Raw genomic sequence first — 19,708 nt, forward strand, 5'->3', positions numbered from 1 at the left:
TTAGGACACATGGAAGCAACCAATGAATGCATAAATAAGTGGAACAAGAAACTGATGTCTTTCCCTCTCTCTCTCTCCCTTTCTCTTTTCCCCCCTTCTCTCTCCTTCCCCCTTCCTCTCTCTCAAATCAATCAATTAAAAAAATTAATCCTCTAAAATAAAAGGTGAAAAGACAATCCTCAGAATGGAAGAAAACATTTGCATATCACTTACTTGATAAGACTATATTCAGAGTACGTAAAGTACTGTTATCACTTAAAAACGGGCAAAGGACATTTCTCCAAAGATATAAAAATGTCCACTAACATATGGAAACACACTTGCCCAACATCATTCGTCATCAGAGAAATGCAAATCAAAGCCACAGTGAAGTGTCACTTCATACCCATCAGGAAGGCTATAATAGAAAAGAGAGACGATAACAAGAGCTGGTGAGGAGATGGAGAAATTGGAATCCTCACACATTGCTGGTGGTAATGTGAATGGTACAGCTGCCTTGGAAAACAGTTGACAGATCCTCAAAATGTTAAATGTAGAGTTAGCATATGACCCAACAGTTCAACCCTAGGTATAAACCCGAAAGAAAGGATATGTCTACACAACTTGTACATGAATGTTCATAACAGTCTCATTCATAATAGCCAAAGAGTTGAAACAGTTCAGCTGCTCATCAAAAGATGAGTGGATGTGGTACATATCCATACAATGGAGTATTATTTTGGAATAAAAAAGAATGAAACACTGGTCCATGTAAAGACATGCATAAACTTTGAAAACATTATCCTAATTGAAAGATGCCAGTTAAAAAAGACTACCTATTTTATGATTCCATTTACAGAAAATACCAAATAGGCAGTATCCATAGAGATGGACAGATTAGTGGTTGCCAGGCTTGGGGTAGGGTAAGTGTGACTGTTAATGGGTATGGGGCTTCTGTAGGGGGTGATAAAAATCTTCTAAACTTAGATGGCGTTGATGGTTGCACAATTCTCTGAGTAGACTAAAAATCATTGAAATGTACCTTTAAAAGGTTGAATTTTATGGTATGTGAATTATATCTCAATAAAGATATTTTTATTTACCTTCAGATACAGTGGGAGGGAGAGAGGGAGGAAGAGAGAGAGAAATACCGATGTAAGAGAGACACATCAACTGGTCGCCACCCACACGGCTCCAACCGGGGCCGGGGACAAACTGCAACCAAGGTCCATGCCCTTAGCGGGAACCGAACCCGGGACTCTCTGGTCTGCGGGCCGGCGCTCTAACCACTGAGCCAGGCCGGCCAGGGCAGTAAAGATATTTTTAAAGAGGCAATGAACGTGGCCTTGAAAAGGTCATGTCTGTCTGAGGTGACAAGTTCATGTTGGCAGGGGAGAGCAAGGGCTTATTTTCTCCCCCCAAATCCTAAAATAGGGGGTTGAAATTTGGGATGGAGCAAGAAGGGATCGCATTGAAGGAGGACATCACCGCAGTGCAGAGCCGGCTGGCTCGGAAGCGCAAACAGCTGCTCCCATTTGCTTGAAGGCACTGAGCCCCTGCATGGGTGGTGTGGGGGGACTTGGTGGGAGAGAGGAGATGGGCAAAGAGATACAGGTCATGTTTGAAACTGCCTACTTAAACTATATGCCTGTGGTTGACCCCGTGTACTCCACCATCCCCAAAAGCTAATATAAATCCTACTCTACTTACATGACACCCTTATTCAGTGGGTGCACGCACACACACACACACACACACACACACACACCAGTGTTAAAGGTATAAGGTAATTTTTAGTCCTGATCTAATACCTTCACTTTACAAATAGGGAAACTGAGGCTCAAGGAAATCACAGTGCTGTTAGTGTTAGAGGTGTGGCTAGAACCCACGTCCGCTGATTTCGCACATGCTGATACTTTTGTCTGGAACACCCCAGCCCCCAGCCCTTCCTTCTTCCCCCAGCTAATTCCCCTCCATCCTTCAGTGTTTTGGACAACGTGCCTTCCTCAGCAGAGCACGTTTCCGCTGCCCCTCCCCTCGCCCAGGCGCGGCCCCTGCTCTCACAGGTACTCCCCCTCCCTGCACAACCTGCCTCCCACGGTACTCCCAGCCTCTGCACGAGCCTGGCGCACAGCCGGCACGCAGTGGTCGGTCATTCACGAACACTGCCCTTTTCACCACTGCTTCCCCCTGGACAGGTCAGGGCTCATCTGATTTACCCTTCCGTTTCTCACATGAAGAGTAGCACTGCCCTCTGGCCTGCTGGAAACGGAAAATCACCTGCTGCTCTGACAAGACAACCGCCACCAAGGGACCGACGAGACGCTCAGGCTCCCTGCCGTCTGGTGGGGGACCTGGGTCTCTTCGCCTCGTGCTTTTCAGAAGGTGAAGTCAGGAAAGACTTACTTCACCCGGTCATGTATCCTCTACCCCTAGGAACCTGGCAGGTGCTGAAACTGTACAGGGATTAGAGAGGGGGTACAAAAACCATCAGATGAATAAAAAATTAGGAACTAAGCAGAGGAATTAATGAAGCTGGGCTGAATACGTCGAGGGGGAAAGAGGGTTGACGAATCAGTTGCAGCTGTTATTGGAGGTGCCGTATGTGGGAGCCAGCAGATCAGAGCCTGGGTCCTCCTGGGAATGCGACGCTTGCACTCGGGAGCTGCGGGTCCTTAGCCAGCTCCTTCATCTGTTACATGGATGTGCTGTCTCCCAGCATTCTTCTGAGGACAGAAAACGCATGTGACATTGTACTCTCTGCTCTGATGTAGCACTTTACAAATGCAGGGTAATATTGCTGAGATAAAGAGGAAGTTGATAACTAGTTTCCTATTTCCAGGGCATAGACCAAGACTCAGTGGATTCAGATGATGGCTAAAGACATTTACGGAAAGGCCTTCTCCAGGCGGGGCAGCCGAGGAGTGGAAGAGTTAGCAGGAGGCCTGGGTCCCCGCAGAGCTTCAGAGGCAGGTCAGGTGACTGTCCCGTGTGATGGCGGCCCAGGCCCAGGGGCTGGAGCAGATGAACCTTTGACTTCCAGTTCTAAGTGTCTCTCTTTTAAGACTCTAAACTTTTCTCCTCTTCCTTGAATTTTTAGTGATGTATCCTGATTCTATTGTAATTATTAGGTGATTGGGTGCTCTATAGCCTATTAGGTACCATATAAATTCATCGAGTACGCAAGTTGGGGACGAGTCTCGAAGATGCCACACAAAGTATAATCTGACTCCAGTCTCTCTCAGCAACTCGAGTTGGTTTGATGAGGATGGTTAATTGCTCTTTAGCATTTCATTTGAATGAGACTCACGGATCTGTGTAGGAAGAAAACTGCTGATCAATTGCAATTGCCCCTGTTGTCATGGAAACAGGCTGCAGTGGGACTATAATTATATTTCCGTATCCCTGAAGTGAATCCCTAATCATCGCTCTGGTAATTACCCAATATCTATGGCCCCAAATTACATGATGCTTGTCCAAAAAAGACAAAGGATAAGGAGGAGGTGGCGGGCTAGCCTGAGACACGTGTTAACTAGCCAGCTGCAGAAAACATCTCCTTTCTGGGGTGGGGAGAATTTCTGTCTGCAGGCCCCAAGGTTAGATGATGTCAATGGGTCTTAGAATGTGCCCAGTGCCTACAGTCGTGGCTAGAAGGCTGTGTCGGATAAGATGATTTCAGAAAACACAACTATTAGTATCTTCAACAGTAATGCATCTGACGTATCTGAAAGTCTGGAAAACTTCCCAAGTTCCAAAGTTTGTTCATGAAGCAGCCCAGCAGCAGCATCAAGATCTAGTCTGATTCCTCTTCTTATCCTCAGGGAGTAGGCTCCTTGGGGAGTAGGCTCTTGTCCTCGGGCTCATCCCCTTATAGCCTGAGATGGCCCACCACAGTGCCAGGTGTCAGGTGCAGATGACAGAAACCAGAGACAGAAAGGGGACCATCCCTGCCTTGGGTCATGATTTGTGAATGAGGAGGACTTTCCCAGAAACACCTCCCCCGTGTTCCATTGTTCCTGTCACACCAGACCCTGTGGCAGACAGCAGTTCCCGATAACAGAACTTAAAATGGGGATGGCCCCTCTCACTCCCCTGCTCTCTTCCGCTCTAAGCGGTAGTGGCTGAAGGATGGAATAGCAGGACCACAGGGCGAACTTCGCTGTACTCACTTTCTCTCTACTGCGAGCTTCTAGTGCCCTGAGCTCTAGGCCACAGGCTGTCAAGCACCCTGTCTGATCTCTGCCATTTCTGCTGATACACATGGGCATAGGACGCTGGACCGGGGCTCAGCCATCCCAGGAGCATGGAGTGTGGCATCCTTTACTCTTAGGTAGCATCGCATGCCACCAGGAAAGAAAGACAACCTCTTGAAAGAGAAGTACAATCAAACCAGAGAGCTGTACAAATAGTTGTCCATCCAATCGGGCTAGGTTGGAAAGGAGAACCAAGGCACAGATCCAAAGCACAGTGTGGTGGCCGTTTTTGGTAGCTGTTAGCATCTGGTTCCGTTTCTCAGCAGCACCCAAATTTCCTTTCAGGAATTCAGTCTCGCTGTATCTACCTCTGATGGGACATGGTACCAGCTTCCTATGACAGAAGCCAAAAGGGCCACTTCCTCTCCCGCCGCAGCCTGGCGTGAGCACATGACCTGGCCCGGCCCATCAGTCTCTGTCTCCTGGGCTGTGGCTTGGCAGGTGGGTCGAGGATGTAAGGGAGACACCCAGGAGACCTCTGTAACCAGCCTCTTCCTGCGCCTGGCGGTTGCTGAGGGTCCTGATGCCTGGGCTGCTGGAGTTCTCTCCAATCCTGTCTCTGTCCAAGCCTCGTCTCGAGCTTCCGCTGTCCTTTGAGCCCCCACTGTTTTTCTGGCAAATTTCCTTTTGGTTGAGTGAGACCTCGTTTCTGTAGCTTTAGACTCAGGACTATAGCCGACACAGAATGAAACCAGGAGAACTTGGTGAGGGGGTGGTTTGAAATAGAAGGTGGGGAGCAAAGCCTGGACTAATTTGTTGGTTTGAGTTAAAAGAAGGCCCAGAAGAAACCTTTAAAAAAGAGATGCTGAACATCCCCCTGAATTGCCCGTCCATTGGCTTCTCAGCGCTTTCCACAGTGGCTCCTGTGCAGACCCCCTGCCCGAAACACGCCCCTCCCATCAGCAGGTTTGCATCCCCTCAGTGACCTCTCCACGGGAAACCCATCTGATAGGCTAACTACCCTGCAATATTAATCATGTGCTCACCCACTGAAACAGTTTACTCACAAATTTTATTGTGTGAAGGACTTTGGGAGAAACAAAGATGATGCATGTGATCCTGCCCTCATGCGACTCCTAGTACTGCGGTGGAGATGAGATGATGCCATTGTTATTAGAATCCCATATGTGGAGCACTATACTGTATGCAACGCACGTTTATTTTCCCTCTTATTTAAGGCATGATTGTAGTAACCGTGACATGAAACAGCAGGGAAACAGCATAGGACTCTCAGGGAGAAGCAGGGAAGACTGTGAGTTGATAACATTTGAGCTGGACCTTGAAGGTGGGCAGGACCTGAACTGAGAGCTCGGCCTTGGCTGTCCCTGGAGAGGAAGAGCCTGTGAGGGGAGTAGAGCCCAGAGAGGGGACGGAGGGGCTGGGTTGAAGTAGGGTGACATCTGACAATATGGGTAACACATAAGCACTTACGCTGTTCTGAGTGCTGTACATAGCGTAACTCATTTAAATCCTAAAAAAAGGCCCATGAAGTCAGTCCTCTGGGCAACCTTGTCTACAGATGAGAACAGTCCTGCCCAGAGTAGCCTGGGGCCCAACCGCGAAGAGCCTTCAATGCTAAGCAACCGCTGCAGCTCCATCCAGTAGGATTTGGGCAAAAGGGAGTTTTCTGAGCTGGCAGATTAACTACTTTAAGATTAGCATGTGGTTAGAGAGAGCAGAGTTGGGGAGGACTTCAGGTGAGGGTCTTCTACAACTGTCTATCATGTCACTGTGGGCTGAAGGTCAAGCCAAGGCCACAGGGACAGTGACACACTCATTGGTCCTGCAACTGCCCTCAGAAATTCCTCCACTTTTCCCTGAGGGTCCTCACTCATGTCTTCCTATGTGTGTGGTTGTTGTTGTGGTGGTTTTTTTTTTTTCTTTATTGATTCTAGAGAGAGGAAAGGAGAGGGAGAGAGAGAAACATCAATGAGAACATCGATTGGCTGTCCCCAGCATGCTATCCACAGAGGATTTAGCCCACAACCTGGGCACGTGTCCTGACTGGGAATCGAACCGGCGACCTCTTGGTGCATGGGTTGACCCTCAGCCACTGAGCCACACCGGCCGGGCATGTCTTCCTATGTGTTTAATGCGTGAGCCTGCACCGCCTGCCTGGCCCAGGGTGGGAGCATCATGCCAGCAACTTCACTGTCAAATGGTCTAGAAAACCAGAGTTCTTCATACTACACTTGCAGTGTTTTTATAAGACTTAAAGGCATTCAACATAAAAAAAATAATAATAAAAATAAAACCCTCTCCTGAGCAAAGCTGAAAAAATAGGAACTTTATATTTCTTTTGGCATGGCCATTAGCATCATAGTCCTGTCTGTGGAGTCGGAGCGGAGTGGGATGACCCATCCAGGCCTCAGCTGCTTCCTGAAATCACTCACAGCTTTCAGGCCTTCAGAACAACCCTGTGTTCTGGTCTGTGCTGCCGAAGCGTGCCCGTGAGTTCTGTAGTACTGATTCTTACGTAGCTGCTGAGAGCTTTGGGGTAGCACTGTGACCGCCAGCTGCCTGGTAAGTGAAGGGGAGGAGGTGGAATCGGAGAGAAGCAGCAGTAGCTCTTCCCTCCCGGCTTCCAAAGCCATAGTGACGGGTGCAAGGGCTTAAATGTAAGAAGGTGGAGGACCCCTAGCCACTCCAGCACCCCTTCCTTAGAACTAGAAGCCTCTGGTCTCCGGTGAATGGGTCCTGTTCACAGTGTTTAAACTGTGGTGGGAGGGCTGGGGGGGGAACCCAGGAGCTGCTGCTCTGAGAATCAGACACCAGGGTCAGCTTTTCAGGCGTGCACTTCAGAACCTCCCAGGACTGCAGGCAAACACGAAGGACTCCTCCTCCTCCTCCTCCTCTCTCTTCTCCTGCCACCTCCCTCCTTTCTTCTTTCTCTTCCTCCTCATTCTCCTTCTTTCCCTCCACCGCCGCCTCCCCCTCTCCTCTTTCTTCTCTTCTATAATCTCCACTCATCTTTATAGATAGTGACTGTTTAATTTGGGTAGAGGATCTGGAAGTGGTCAAATCTCTGGTGTGAAATGAGGGTTTATGGAACCTACTTACTCTTTCAGCCATGTCTACACATAGTTATCAGTCATAATGCTACATTCATACATTTTTTAAAATCTTGATGAATACACCAATGTTCACAGCAGGACTGTTCACAATATCCAAAAGGTAGAACAACTCAAATGCCCATTGATAGATGAATGTATAAACAAAATGTGCCCCCCCACACACATAGGAATTATTCAGCCTTAACAAGGAATGACATTCTGACATACACTACAACATGGATGATCCTTGAAGATATTATGCTAAGTGAAATAAGCCAGTCACAAAAACACAAATATCATATGATTCCATTTCTATGAGGTACATGGAATGGTCAAATTCATAGAGACAGAAAGGAGGACAATGGTTATCATGGGCTGGGGGAAGGGAGAATGAAGAGTGATTGTTGGATGAATATGGAGTTTCAGTTTGAGATGATGGATGGTGGTGATAGTTCTATAACAATATGAATGTACTTAATGGTACTAAACTATATGCTACACATAATTAAAATGGGCCCAGCCAGTGTGGCTCAGTGGTTGAGTGTCAACCCATGGACCAAGAGGTCACCTGTTCAATTCCCAGTCAGGGCACATGCCCAGGTTGCAGGCTCGATCCCCAGTAGGGGGCGTGCAGGAGGCAGCCAATCAGAGGTTTCTTTCTCATCGATGTTTCTTTCTCTCCCTTTTTCTTCCTCTCTAAAAATCAATAAAGACATATTTTTTAAAAATAAAAAGAATTAAAATGGTAAATTTTATGTTGTGTATATTTTACCACAATAACAATCTCAGTCAGTATTATGTAAATATGGAAAAAATTCATGGGTGCTGGCATGCTGTTTGGTGTTGACCGATTTGTTGCTTAAGCAGTAAAATTGGTTCACCTTCTTTTGTATAATATTTTCAGCTGTGGGTGAACTGGAACTCTCTTAATGTTACTGTCTTGTCATGGTCCAGCGGCTATGTTCATGTAGCATCTTTGTTCCCAAAGAAATCCATGCATCAGTGAACACTGGTCAAATGGAGGACTCTCGGCTGTGAGCGAGGAGCCTGAGTTCTGGTTTCAGTTCAATCTTTTTAAAAACCTTTGTATTGGTTTTTAAAGAGAGAGGAAGGGAGAGAGAGAGAGAGAAACATCAATGAGAGAGAAACATTGATGGGCCACCTCCTGAATGTCCCCTACTGGGGATTAAGCCACAACCCAGGCATGTGCCCTGACAGGGAATCAAACAGGCAACCGGAGCCACACCAGCCAGGGCTCAGTTCTATGCAGATCAAGTCTGTCTGTTTGCCTTCTGGACCTCGTCTTGTCTGTAAAGATCCGTGTTGTGGACTCCGTGACCACGGAGAGCCCACAGAGTCGGCAGGACTGCCTGCTGTGTGGGGGCAGCCAGCTGTCAGAGCTGACGCGGCTCTGAATTGGCAGCCCCCCCCCCCCAGTGTCCTTGTGGAGACCACGTGGAGACCACCTGGAGACCGGAGAGCAGCGTGGGAAAGCAGTGTGGGCAGGAAGACGCGGATGCAGGCTTGAAATGGGTCCGGGAGTTTAGGGTGTACAATCCTACTTGTTTTTGAAGGATTTTTGAATGTGAAAGGACAAATAATATTACCAATTAAGGTCTTCTGCACTGTATCGTTCCCCTAACCTCAATCTGACTTCATTTTTTAAATTGTTGACAGTATTACAGATGTCCCCCAATTTCCCCCACTTTACCCCCCTCCACTCATGAGAACATGGTTTCACATTGAGACCTCCACACGTGGACTGTTTGGTTTCCATCCCACCCCACCCCAGCCTTCACCCCATTGTTGTCTGTGTCCATGGAATCTGACCTCATTTATAAAATAGTATCGTACAGAGCCTGAGAGATGATAGTAACAAAGATATAGAACAGTTGGGAGCTTCACAGGAAACACTGATGAATTTGGTTTTATTCATGTTGACTTTGCAGAGCCGGGGTAGTCCAGTAGTAGGGTCTGGTGTGTAGCTGGAGATGGAGACACACGGGTAGATGGAGAGAGTGTCGTCTGGGAGTCAGACAGACAGTGTTAAAAGGGACTGTTAAGGCCAGAAGTGCAGCCTCAGGCTGTTCTACCACCTGCACCTTTGGAAAGACAACCACAGGAGTCCGTGAAGGGTTGAGGGAAACACCAGAAGCTGGTCTCTTTGAGCTGATTAGAAGCCTCTGGTTAGAGGTTTGGGATCCAAACCTCTGCCAATAACATTAATGTCAACGACAACGACAACACAGCCAGGGCAGAAACGAAGAAACAAGTTACGGCATCTTAGCCGTGCTCCCTCCTGTCCATCAGGCCCCAGAGCTGCTGCTGCCGGGACCTCCACGTCCCAAGGGACCGTTTTTCCAGCCTCTCTAAGTCATGGCTGTGATTTTTCTCTAAGTTAATGAAAGCTGTTCCTCGGAGACCAGTGTTGTTCTCAATTTCCCAGTGGGTTCCTCTTCCTCCTCCTCTTCCTCCAGGGCAGCGGTTCTCAACCTGTGGGTTGCGACCCCTTTGGGGTGGAACGACCCTTTCACAGGGGTCGCCTAAGACATAACAGTAGCAAAATTACAGTTATGAAGTAGCAATGAAAATAATTTTATGGTTGGGGGCCACCACAACACGAGGAGCTGTATTAAAGGGCCGCGGCACTAGGAAGGTTGGGAACCGCTGCTCTGGAGTTTTCTTGTTTGTACCACATATGCTTGCATTTGGCTTCAGATCTTGGTTCAATTAAAACAACTGTCAAATGACTGTATCAACAACCCTCCAGTTAGAAGTTAAAAGTCTGGGGGACTTAGAGGTCTTTATACACCCTCTTCATGATCAAAAGGCTGCTCTGTGTTCTCCGCATCAAAGGGGAAGGTGCCCACCCAGCAGGCTCTGTTTCCTCGTTTCCTCCACTGGGCACGTGAGTCTGAGGGAAGGTTGCAGCTCTGAGCTCAGAGGCCCTCGCCTCCCGGCTCACTCCCCGTAGAAGGGGGGAGGGCAGGCCTGCTTTGTGATCAGTTCTGAAGGATGTTTAATGTCAAGAATAAAGAATAAAGAAGTCCAGATGAACTCTGCGAAGGTATGATTTGTGGTGAATTACCCCTTCGCCTCCCATCATGTAATTCGTAGTTCCTAGCTGGGGAAGGACAGGGACGGCACCGAGTTCTTTGTTCATGAGAACATGGTTTCGCATTGAGACCTCCACACGAGGACTGTTTGGTTTCCATCCCAGCCCTGCCTCAAACTCTGGAACTTTGGGCAATGTTTCTACTCACTCTTCGTCTCAGCTTCCCCCTTAGAGACAGGAAATACACTGCGTTGTAGGGTTGTTTGAGGCCACCATGATGACCGAAAATGTTTAATGAACCAGATTAACAAGGATCTAATGTTGATTTGCATTATGTAAACGGAATTATTTAGAAGAGATTGTTCATTGTTGTAACTAAGAAACCAATTACCATTCTCCTCCACTGTTTCTTCTCAGAGCTTTGAAATGGGACAGAACGCAGATATGAGGAGAAAAAGTTATACGTGTTTTTGGTCACTTTGCAAAGTAATCCTCTTGAAAGCAATGGCCATATCAACAAGTATGTTCTGATGTGTAGAAACTTAATAAGTGTCGAAAAGTTATTTAATTACTTTCACTTCTGATGTGATGAAGTAGCTTGGAGCCGATCAGTGCTCCCACCAAGAACAACTGGAAATGTGGATAGAATATTAAAGTCATCTGTTTGAGGGTGTCTGATTGCTAATGAGACACCAGACTCGAGCGGTGAGAGCCCGGAGAGAAGGGAACCCCATTGGGTGAGCCCAGCTTTCCCACAGAGCGTCTGTCCTGTGGGCGTTGGTTGCCTCTTGCTGCAGGGCAGGCGGACGAGCCGGCTGAGGCTGGCCGCCGGGAGGGCGCAGCGGAGCTGTAGCCCCTCTCACGGGGCCGGGAACACAAATTAGAAATAGAGGCTGCCCAGACAGCCAGGGCTTGCGGCACTAAGATCCCCAAGAGAGGACCAGAAGAAGGAACAATTGTCTCCAGAAAAGGCGACAATTTTCCTTTTGAAGCATTTGTTGAGGAGGCTGCATGGGTTAGAGGTTGAGAAGCAGGGCAGCGTTTTGGGCAGTCGGTGGTGAGGTTTGGGACCCACCGAGGAGGAGGACCTTAGGAAATAACCCAGGTTCTTAGTTAAGACTCCAGGAGGCCTATACCCAGAGAGGGGATCAAGCAGAGGTAGTGTGAGCCTTACAAGGCATGCTAAGCAGCCCTGACTAGTTCAGCCCCGACGGGATTGAGGTCACTGGGTTGAGATCAGTTAGAGAAGCCAATGAATCCTCTCCGGAAGGACAGAGCAACCCAGCTCTGCAAGTTTTCATTCGTGATGTATAGAATTCAATTTGAAAATTACTAGGCAGTGAAGAAACAGACTCTGGCCCTGACCGGTTTGACTCAGCGGTTAGAGCATTGGCCCACGGACCAGAGAGTCCCAGGTTCGGTTCCCGCTAAGGGCACGTACCTCAGTTGCGGTTTGTTCCCGGCCCTGGTTGGGGTCGTGTGGGTGGCAACCAGTCAATGTGTCTCTCTCATCGATGTTTCTCTCTCTCTCTTCCTCCCTCTCTCCCTCTCGCTCTATCTGAAGATAAATGCAAAAAAAAAAAAAAGAAAGAAACAGACTCAGAGGAAAACAGGATAATACAAATAGACCCATAGGGGACTAAGATACTGCAGTTTCAGAGAGACTTTTAAATAATGTGACTAATATAGTCAACAAAAGATTGGCAAGACAGAGATTTTCACCAGAGGATTGGAATCTATTAAAAAGAATCCAGTGGAAAGTCTGTATCTGAACAACACCACTGAAATTAAGAACTCAGCTGGCAGTTTTAACAGCAGATTGGACACAGTAAAGAGAATCAATGAGCTGCAGGCTAAGTTGGTGGGAAAATCCAGACTGAATCATAGTAAGTGAAAAGAATGACAGACAGAAAACAGTGTGAGGACGTATGGCTCGTGGTGACAGGTTCTAATAGGGAAGACTCGGAATGGTGGGAAAGGAGCAGAAGCAATATCCAAAGAGGTGACGGCTGAGAATTTTCCAAAACCAATGAAAGACACCAAGCCACAGGTCTAAGAAGTATTTCCTACCCCCACCTGAGTAAAGTCGAAGAAATACACACCAAGCCAAAACTATGAAAACCAAAGACAGAAAAAAAGCTTAAAATCAACTATAAATAAAAGCCTGTCTTTTCAAAGAAGCAGTAATATGATCTACAAAAGTTGTACAGGTAACATCGTAATGTCACGGTAAAGCATTGCTCCTTGCTCAGTGTGGGGACATGACAAGGGCCGCCACCCCCACTCCCGTTCAGCTTTGTATGACGATCCTAGCTAACGCAGGGTGCCCAAAACGGTGAGATGAAACATTGAGTGAAACTCTCTTTTGTTACAGACAACATGATGGTAGAAATACTGAGAGATGAGTATAGCCATCTTGAAAAAAATAAAAATCAAGACTGGAGAACTTAAACTATTGGATGCCAAGACTCATTAGAACGCTGTGGTTTAACCTGCGGAGCTGACCTAGCAATGGTGGTCACCAGAATAATGGTCGAGGATTTTTTTCTCTAGAAAACAGCACTGTGAAACCTCCAGGGTGAAGCAAATGGCTATATTTTTATCTTTGTGGGGGTTACACAGTTGCATACATGTGTAAAAATGTATTAAGTTTATGCTTGATGATTTTAGCACTTTATATGAGTAATAGCTCAAGAAATAGAAAAAGCAAGAATAAAGAGCATTCTATACTAAAAAAGAAAAAGCTATAGTAATTAAGACAGTATAGGATAATTGCTTAAAAAGAAAGAAGCTAAAAAAATACAGATAAAAACACAAGCAGAGGCCAGAGACAGATTCACACATACTTACTGTCACTTAATGTATGGCAAGTCACACACTATCTTTACGCCTTAGTTTCCTCATCTAATAAAATAGACTTAACAATAGTGCCTACCACATAAGGTTTAGGTATTATATCAAAATGATTTAGATATTACATTAGAGAGGTTAACACATGTAAGGTACATAGTAAATGCTCCATAAAATTTAGCCAGAAGTAATATTATCCCTGTGATGAGCACTATGACTATAATTATTACTTCCCTATTAGTAGTAGTAGTTGTGCTGTTCATCTTCTCTATTTTTCAATGTGATCATCTGAAATGGGTGGACATTGAATCCTGGTTGGCAACCAGGAGCATTTGGGGAAGAGCAGGAGAGTGTCAGTTCTTAGCCTATTTGGAAAAAAACGTGGGAGCGGGGAGATAAACCCCATGATTCAGTCACAGCCCTGCTGTGTTGTGGACACAACTGTGAGACATTATTAGACATGTATTAAGCATCTGAAATGGACTCGTGCATAGATGTGTCTGTAGGGACATCTGAGAGCCTGTGTGTGTACGTGAGCCATTTGTGAAAACACTGTGTGGAAAGGAAGCCAGTTACCTCCTCTCTCGCCTGAATCGTACCAGAAATCCGAGAGAGACATTGACGTGGGAGAATATGAAAAGGTTGGATTCCGTAACTTTGAAAAGTATATCACATGGCATCGTTAGCTGCACCTGGAAGTTCATCTTGTAGCTACGGTCACAAAGTCTCTGAGGAAGGGGATCGTGCTCTGTTTCCCTTCCCTCGGCGTTCACAGTCCAATCCCGAAACAACGCCTCACCGCACCGAGGGGCTTCCTGCTCCGGGGCATCTCGGGGTAGCCAGCTGCGGGCTTACCCATTATTCTAGCTACGCAGTATCTTCAGCCCTCCCACATCCCCGCCGCGTGGCATTTCCATGCTGTCCTCCTCTCCTCCTGACCCTCCCACACCCCTCACTCCCGGGAGGGGCTGCCCCAGGACCTCCCACCGCTGTAAGACACCAGCTCGCTAACACGGGATTGTCTTCACCAGATCCGAAGTCAGTCTCTCACTCTTCTGCTTGCATTTGGATGACTTTAGAGTTTCCTCTGCCACAAGGTGTTGGTGATGAGGTGATGGAAGTAAAACTCAGCACAGTGCTTTCATCCAAGTAAGGGATAGTTGTTGTTGCTGCCGTTGTCATTGCCTAAGATCACACACCCAGGAGGCTCACATCCCAGCATTACCGTGCTGCCTGTAGTTTAGCAAATTAGATTTGGTACCCAGCCTGCCCAACTAGGTCTACACTTGGTTGGGACCCTGCCCACTGCATTTGGCACTCGGTCACTGATAAAACCTCCAGGGGCGCCCCTTTCTGTCACCGAGGGAGTGCTGTGTGCCTGGCATCGTGGGAGGGCGCCTGCCTCACGGAGGGGGTGCGATTCTGCCCGCCCTGTGGAAGCCTGGGTGTGTACTCCTGCCCAGAAATAGGTTGTTTCCGAGATCCAGGAAGAACAGTCAGCTTCTGCTCTTCCTCTTCCTGCACTTCACCCTGCCTGTACCCCATCAGGTAGCGTCCAGGCTTCTTGAAGTCCACGCCTTCACCTGACGTGTTTCCTGCGGGCTCCCTACCACCCGTGAGCTGACCAGTGTGCCAGGAGCCCGTCAGAATCGCCCTAGCCACGCGTCTCTCCCCTTTCTCTGGATGCCCGGGCAGTCTGGAGAGAGATTCTGCATTCCTGCCATCCCTACCAGCCATTCTAGTCCTCGTTTTAGATGTGCAGAGCTTCCTTCCAAGTTGACTGTACTCTGAAAGGGACATGCTCTTGCCCCTTCTGCTTCTGAATGAAATGGTGCTGGTTGACAAGACCGACGGGGGTAGACTGGTAGTGAGAGCTCATTCGGGGAGAGGCCCCCCAGTTAAGACTGGTTTCTGCAGAGCCTTCTGTCCGGGCCTACAAGCAAAGAAGGCCTGGGTTCCTCGAGCCTGGGAGCCGCTGTGTTGGAGCATGCTCCCTTATCCCTGTGGGGCCCGTCCATCTGCCCAGCTCCTTGGCTGACCCATCACAGAAAAGGACACAGTGCTGGGCGAGACAGGGAATGTGGGTGGAGTCCCCAAATCAGGAGGAACAGGAAACTAATTGCCAAAAGAAATTTTATCATCCTAATAAAATGAAGCACATGGTTTGCATTCCAGGTCCTTCAACTGTTCTATGGGAACCCGGGCGTTTTCCCATGACAGTATTTTTATCCCTGATGGGGGAGCAGAAAGTGAGCAGACAGTTCAAGCAATGTCACAGGACAACATCCTGGGCAAAGTCAAAACTCTTCAGGTAAGACAGATTGAGCCTGGAAGGTTAGAGCCGTAGCAGGGGCCTGGCTGTGGAGGGAAGTGGGGAAATGCCCAGCTTAGCCGAGTGATGGCTTGGGAGGTCCAGGGGCTCCTGGTGAGACTGCACTTTTTTGAACCTGAGTCTGTTCTTTAAGCCTTCTGTCCCCCTGTGAGAGGTACACTGTCACTGTGGTACCTGCCTTCACAACTCCCCTTCTCCTGGTCTCTCAAATTGTTCCCCCTTTTATGTGGACATTATGAGGACAAGTGCCCAAAAGAAGCTGCATGACTCGGATGGGAGGAAAGAGTCCTGAACCGTTCAGGTTTGGCCTAGTCCCCAAGCTCAGGGTTGGCTGTCAGCTGAGGGTTGCACAGTCTCCCCACTGGACCGTGAACGGTGAGACTCACTGTGTTGTGTTGATCAGCCTGGCTCCCCCTGAGCCACTTGACTCAGAGGAACACCCCGAAGCTCTTGAACCTCCCCCCACTCTGGCTGCAGGACTGGGCGGTTTTCCTCATAAATCTGACTCAGGTGGTAACTCCTTGATAATGAAAGTACAGCTGACCCTTGAGCAGTAGGGTGTGAATTGCGCGGGTCCACTTACATGCAGGTTTTTTTCAATAAATATTGTAAATGTACCTTCCTTATGATTTTCTTTTCTCTAGCTTACTTTATTTGTAAGAATACAGTGTGTAATACATATAACATACAAAATGCATGTTAGTAAACAGTTTGTATTATTGCTAAGGTTTCTGTCCACAGTCGGCTGTCAGTAGTTAAGTTTTGGGAAAGTCCAGAGTTATATGTGGATGTTCAGTTGCCATGGGGGTGAGCGCCCCTAACCCCTGCGCTGTTCAAGGGTCAGCTGTATAGTAAAATAATTCTTCACTAAATGTGACTCAGATAATGGGGATTCCAGGAAGGGTGAGGGAGTGAAGACACCTGGGATCTGACTGTCGGTTTGCGCAGTTGCTTGGAAGAATCCACTCACCCGACAGAAGTGCTCAGCAGGCACTTCTCTGAGACAGGAGTGCCTGGGTGATGCCCGTTATGAACAGGGGGATCTGGCTGGCTGGTTTCCATCTGTCTGTAAGTCTGCAACAGTGAGTGAGTGAGTGAGTGAGTGAGTGAGTGAGTGAGTGAGCAAGAAAAGAAACAGCTGGCTTGAGTAGCTACTGACATGATGAAGCACTGTTTTCTGTTTTCTTGAAATGTTCTTGTTTCTTCTGAACGTTAGCTAAGTATTTCCTGACCAGAGTTTGGTCACGTATCCCCCCACACACACTCAGCTGAGTGTAGCATATGGCAGGCAGGGAACCAACCAACACCCTGGCACCACACCCAAGCTTGCCTGGGTCTTTACACCTGCTGCCGCCACTGCCCAAGGACATGGTCCTGCCCTCAGAGCCGACCTAGGCACTTCCTTCCCGTTCCACCAGGTCCCAAGCAGGCTCCACTCTTGGTTCCGGCCGGCCGTGCTGTTACACATTTTATACTTAGGAGAAGTAAGCTGTCACTTCTCTTAGGTTGAAGAAGAGGGTAGGAAGGTGATGGCCAAAGAAAACCTTGACCCCACCCCCACCCCTCCTCTTTACCCTTCCTTCTTGAAGTCTTTCGATTTCTGGAATATTATTCCTTAGCAGTTCGGAACCCCTGGCTTATAATATCTGCTTCATAAGAGGAGTGACTTACAGAGTTCAGTCCACGAAACAGCTGTTTTATGAAGGCTTTCCAGGAGCTCTTTAAAAATTAGGTAACAGTTCATTTGTCGTCTTAACTGATACCTGCTCTGTGACATCACAGCACATGCCACTGCCACGCCAAGACGTGGACTTGGAGTTGTAAATGATATATAATTCTACAGTATTGAAAATACAGAAACCCAATAAAATATGCAACTGCCTGTTATTCCTATTCAGTAGTAAGGCACAGTGTTAAAGAATCTGATCCCATAATTAATAAACTGTGAAACAACCAACTTCCCTGAAACTACAATTCTACTAACACAGGAAGAGAAATGTGAGAAAAGCAGAATGACTATCTAATTGGATGCTCTCTTTAGACAATATCTACTCATACAAGGGTTTGCTAAGTTTGCTTCTGCTGTGTGGATTCATGAGCTTCCTTATAGCTCTATAGTCACACTTTTTGAAACTATAAAAGAAAAGGCTTTGCTCTTTGAGGAGGGAAATGGGACCCTTATCATAGAAAATGTAATTTTTGGAGCGACATAAGATATAACTGTATTACCCCCAAAAGACTGTGCTTTATTTTTCAGTCGACTAAGCAGCATGTTCCTGGTAAGTTGTAGAAGTAGTAGTAAACTGTATTAAATTGCATGCATGCTTTGCATTTTTTTCATGACACCGTTGTGCTGGTATTGATGCTTAGTAAGCAGCACAAAAGACCACCCCTCATAGACTCCAGCATGGAATGAGAGTGTTTAGTTATGTCAGAGGCATGTATTTTTTTTTTTAATGTCTGAAATTGTCTTTGTGTATCTGTGTATATTTATTTTAAAAAGAGAGAGAGAAGTAATGGATAAAACCTATTTGACAGCAAATGACCTGGCAAGCTAATTAGCCTCCATTATTAATATATTCTTTTGAAATGAGATTTTTACTGGAATGCCATTTAAGACAAAACAAAACAAACAAACAAATAAACAAACAAACAACCATTTTTCCCTGGCTTAAGAAACTTCCCAGCCCCTTGGAAACCCACAGAACTGTGCCTGTAATGACTGCTTTAGGGAAGGCTGCCCTCTAGTGGCCACATATAGTCATCTCCGCTAACACTCGTAAGTTGCCTTTAGTATCTCTCTACTGAGCACGGAATGACTGAATACAGCATAAATAAGCCTACACTTTTCTGAATAAAGTAAATCCACCACCTGCAAAAATTTCTGTGGCAGATGATTGAATCAGTGTTCATCTGGTGTAGCACGGAGTGGCTTTGTAAGTTTTGCACTTCCTTGCATTTGGACAACAGTGACCTTGACGTTCCCGGCAGCTGCCCATAGCACAGATCCGGGAGGTACCTGTTTAGTTTAGATCAGACCAGGCTGCGAAGTATCTACCAACAAATGGTAGAACTCAGGAACGCTGCGGTCTACGCCTGCAGGTAGTTTGTAGAATTAACTGCACCTTTGACAGAAAATGCCTAGTCCATTAGTCTACAGTCTGTTAGCTCAGGAGGAAAAACCTCCACCCTCAGTAGCAACTATCTCCTGCTGAGCTGGATTTTACTTAAAAATGCCAACGTGTCGTACACTTGAGAATCTTGACACCTCGTGCAGCTGTCGAGGACACAAAGAATAAATAAATACCTGCTCTTAGCCACTTCTTCAGGGAGCAGATGTCTTTAAATTCGAGTTCTTTTTCTAAAAAAAAACGAACAAAAACTTGTTTTAATGTGGGAGTATCTGTAGTTCACTCAAAAAGACAGCAACTTTCTTTTCCCTCCGCTTTTTTCTTACAGACATGATCTGAAGAAGGAAAAACCTGGGCCGGGGGAGGGGGCCCTAAACACTGGCAGTGTGCGAGCTGCAGAGTAGGATGAGCTTGGAATTCCCAGCCGTAAGAAAGGCCTCCCGATGTAGTGCAGTCCTGTAACGCCATTCTCCAGCATTCCATATTACAACAGAATGGCCCCGTTTGAGTGAATTAGATACAGTCCCTTTCAGCTCACATTCCAGTCTCAACAGTAACCCTGTTCATAGACACAAGCTATGCGGACTCACAGTATGGGCACACTTCACACTCTCCTCTGGTTGTAATCCCAGTGTGTATAAGGAACCATAGGTATGTTGTTTTGAAAGGCGGAGGAAGTGGTTGTAGTTTCTTTCTCTGAAAACTTAGAGGCCAGCTCACCTTAGCCGTTTGCTCTCAGTGATTGCTTTTATCGGAGTTTCTCTATAACAGTGCCCAAACAGTGTGCAGAAAGTCACCAAAGAGCCACATTCATCCCTCTGTTCAAGTCACACGACACCTGAGATTGCCAAACAGGTTTTAGCAATAGATTTTAATCTTCCTAAATTGCAGAGTGTGGTGACAGCCCGGTCTTCCAGTCAGGACCCACAGTGGAGGGAAGACGGGCAGGTGCGAGAGCTTGACCGCCTGCGCCTGAGGGGGGGTCATCCCCATGGCCTTGGACCCTATGTCCTGCCTGGCCTTGGGGTTCTCATTTCTGACAGCTGCAGGATGTT

At 47.2% G+C, this 19,708-nt stretch overlaps 1 protein-coding gene across 1 annotated transcript in view; it reads left to right on the forward strand.

The window, feature by feature from the left end:
* CRACD (capping protein inhibiting regulator of actin dynamics) overlaps positions 1-19,708 on the forward strand; it is a 233,134-nt gene that overhangs the window by 186,639 nt on the left and 26,787 nt on the right. Inside the window, exon 17 of the mRNA XM_036254198.1 lies at positions 15,366-15,501. Coding sequence (XP_036110091.1) covers positions 15,366-15,501 — 136 coding nt within the window. The remainder of the gene's footprint in view (positions 1-15,365; positions 15,502-19,708) is intronic.

This window comes from Molossus molossus, unplaced genomic scaffold, assembly GCF_014108415.1.
Source record: "Molossus molossus isolate mMolMol1 unplaced genomic scaffold, mMolMol1.p scaffold_m16_p_1, whole genome shotgun sequence".
Classification (NCBI taxonomy): Eukaryota; Metazoa; Chordata; class Mammalia; order Chiroptera; family Molossidae; genus Molossus; species Molossus molossus.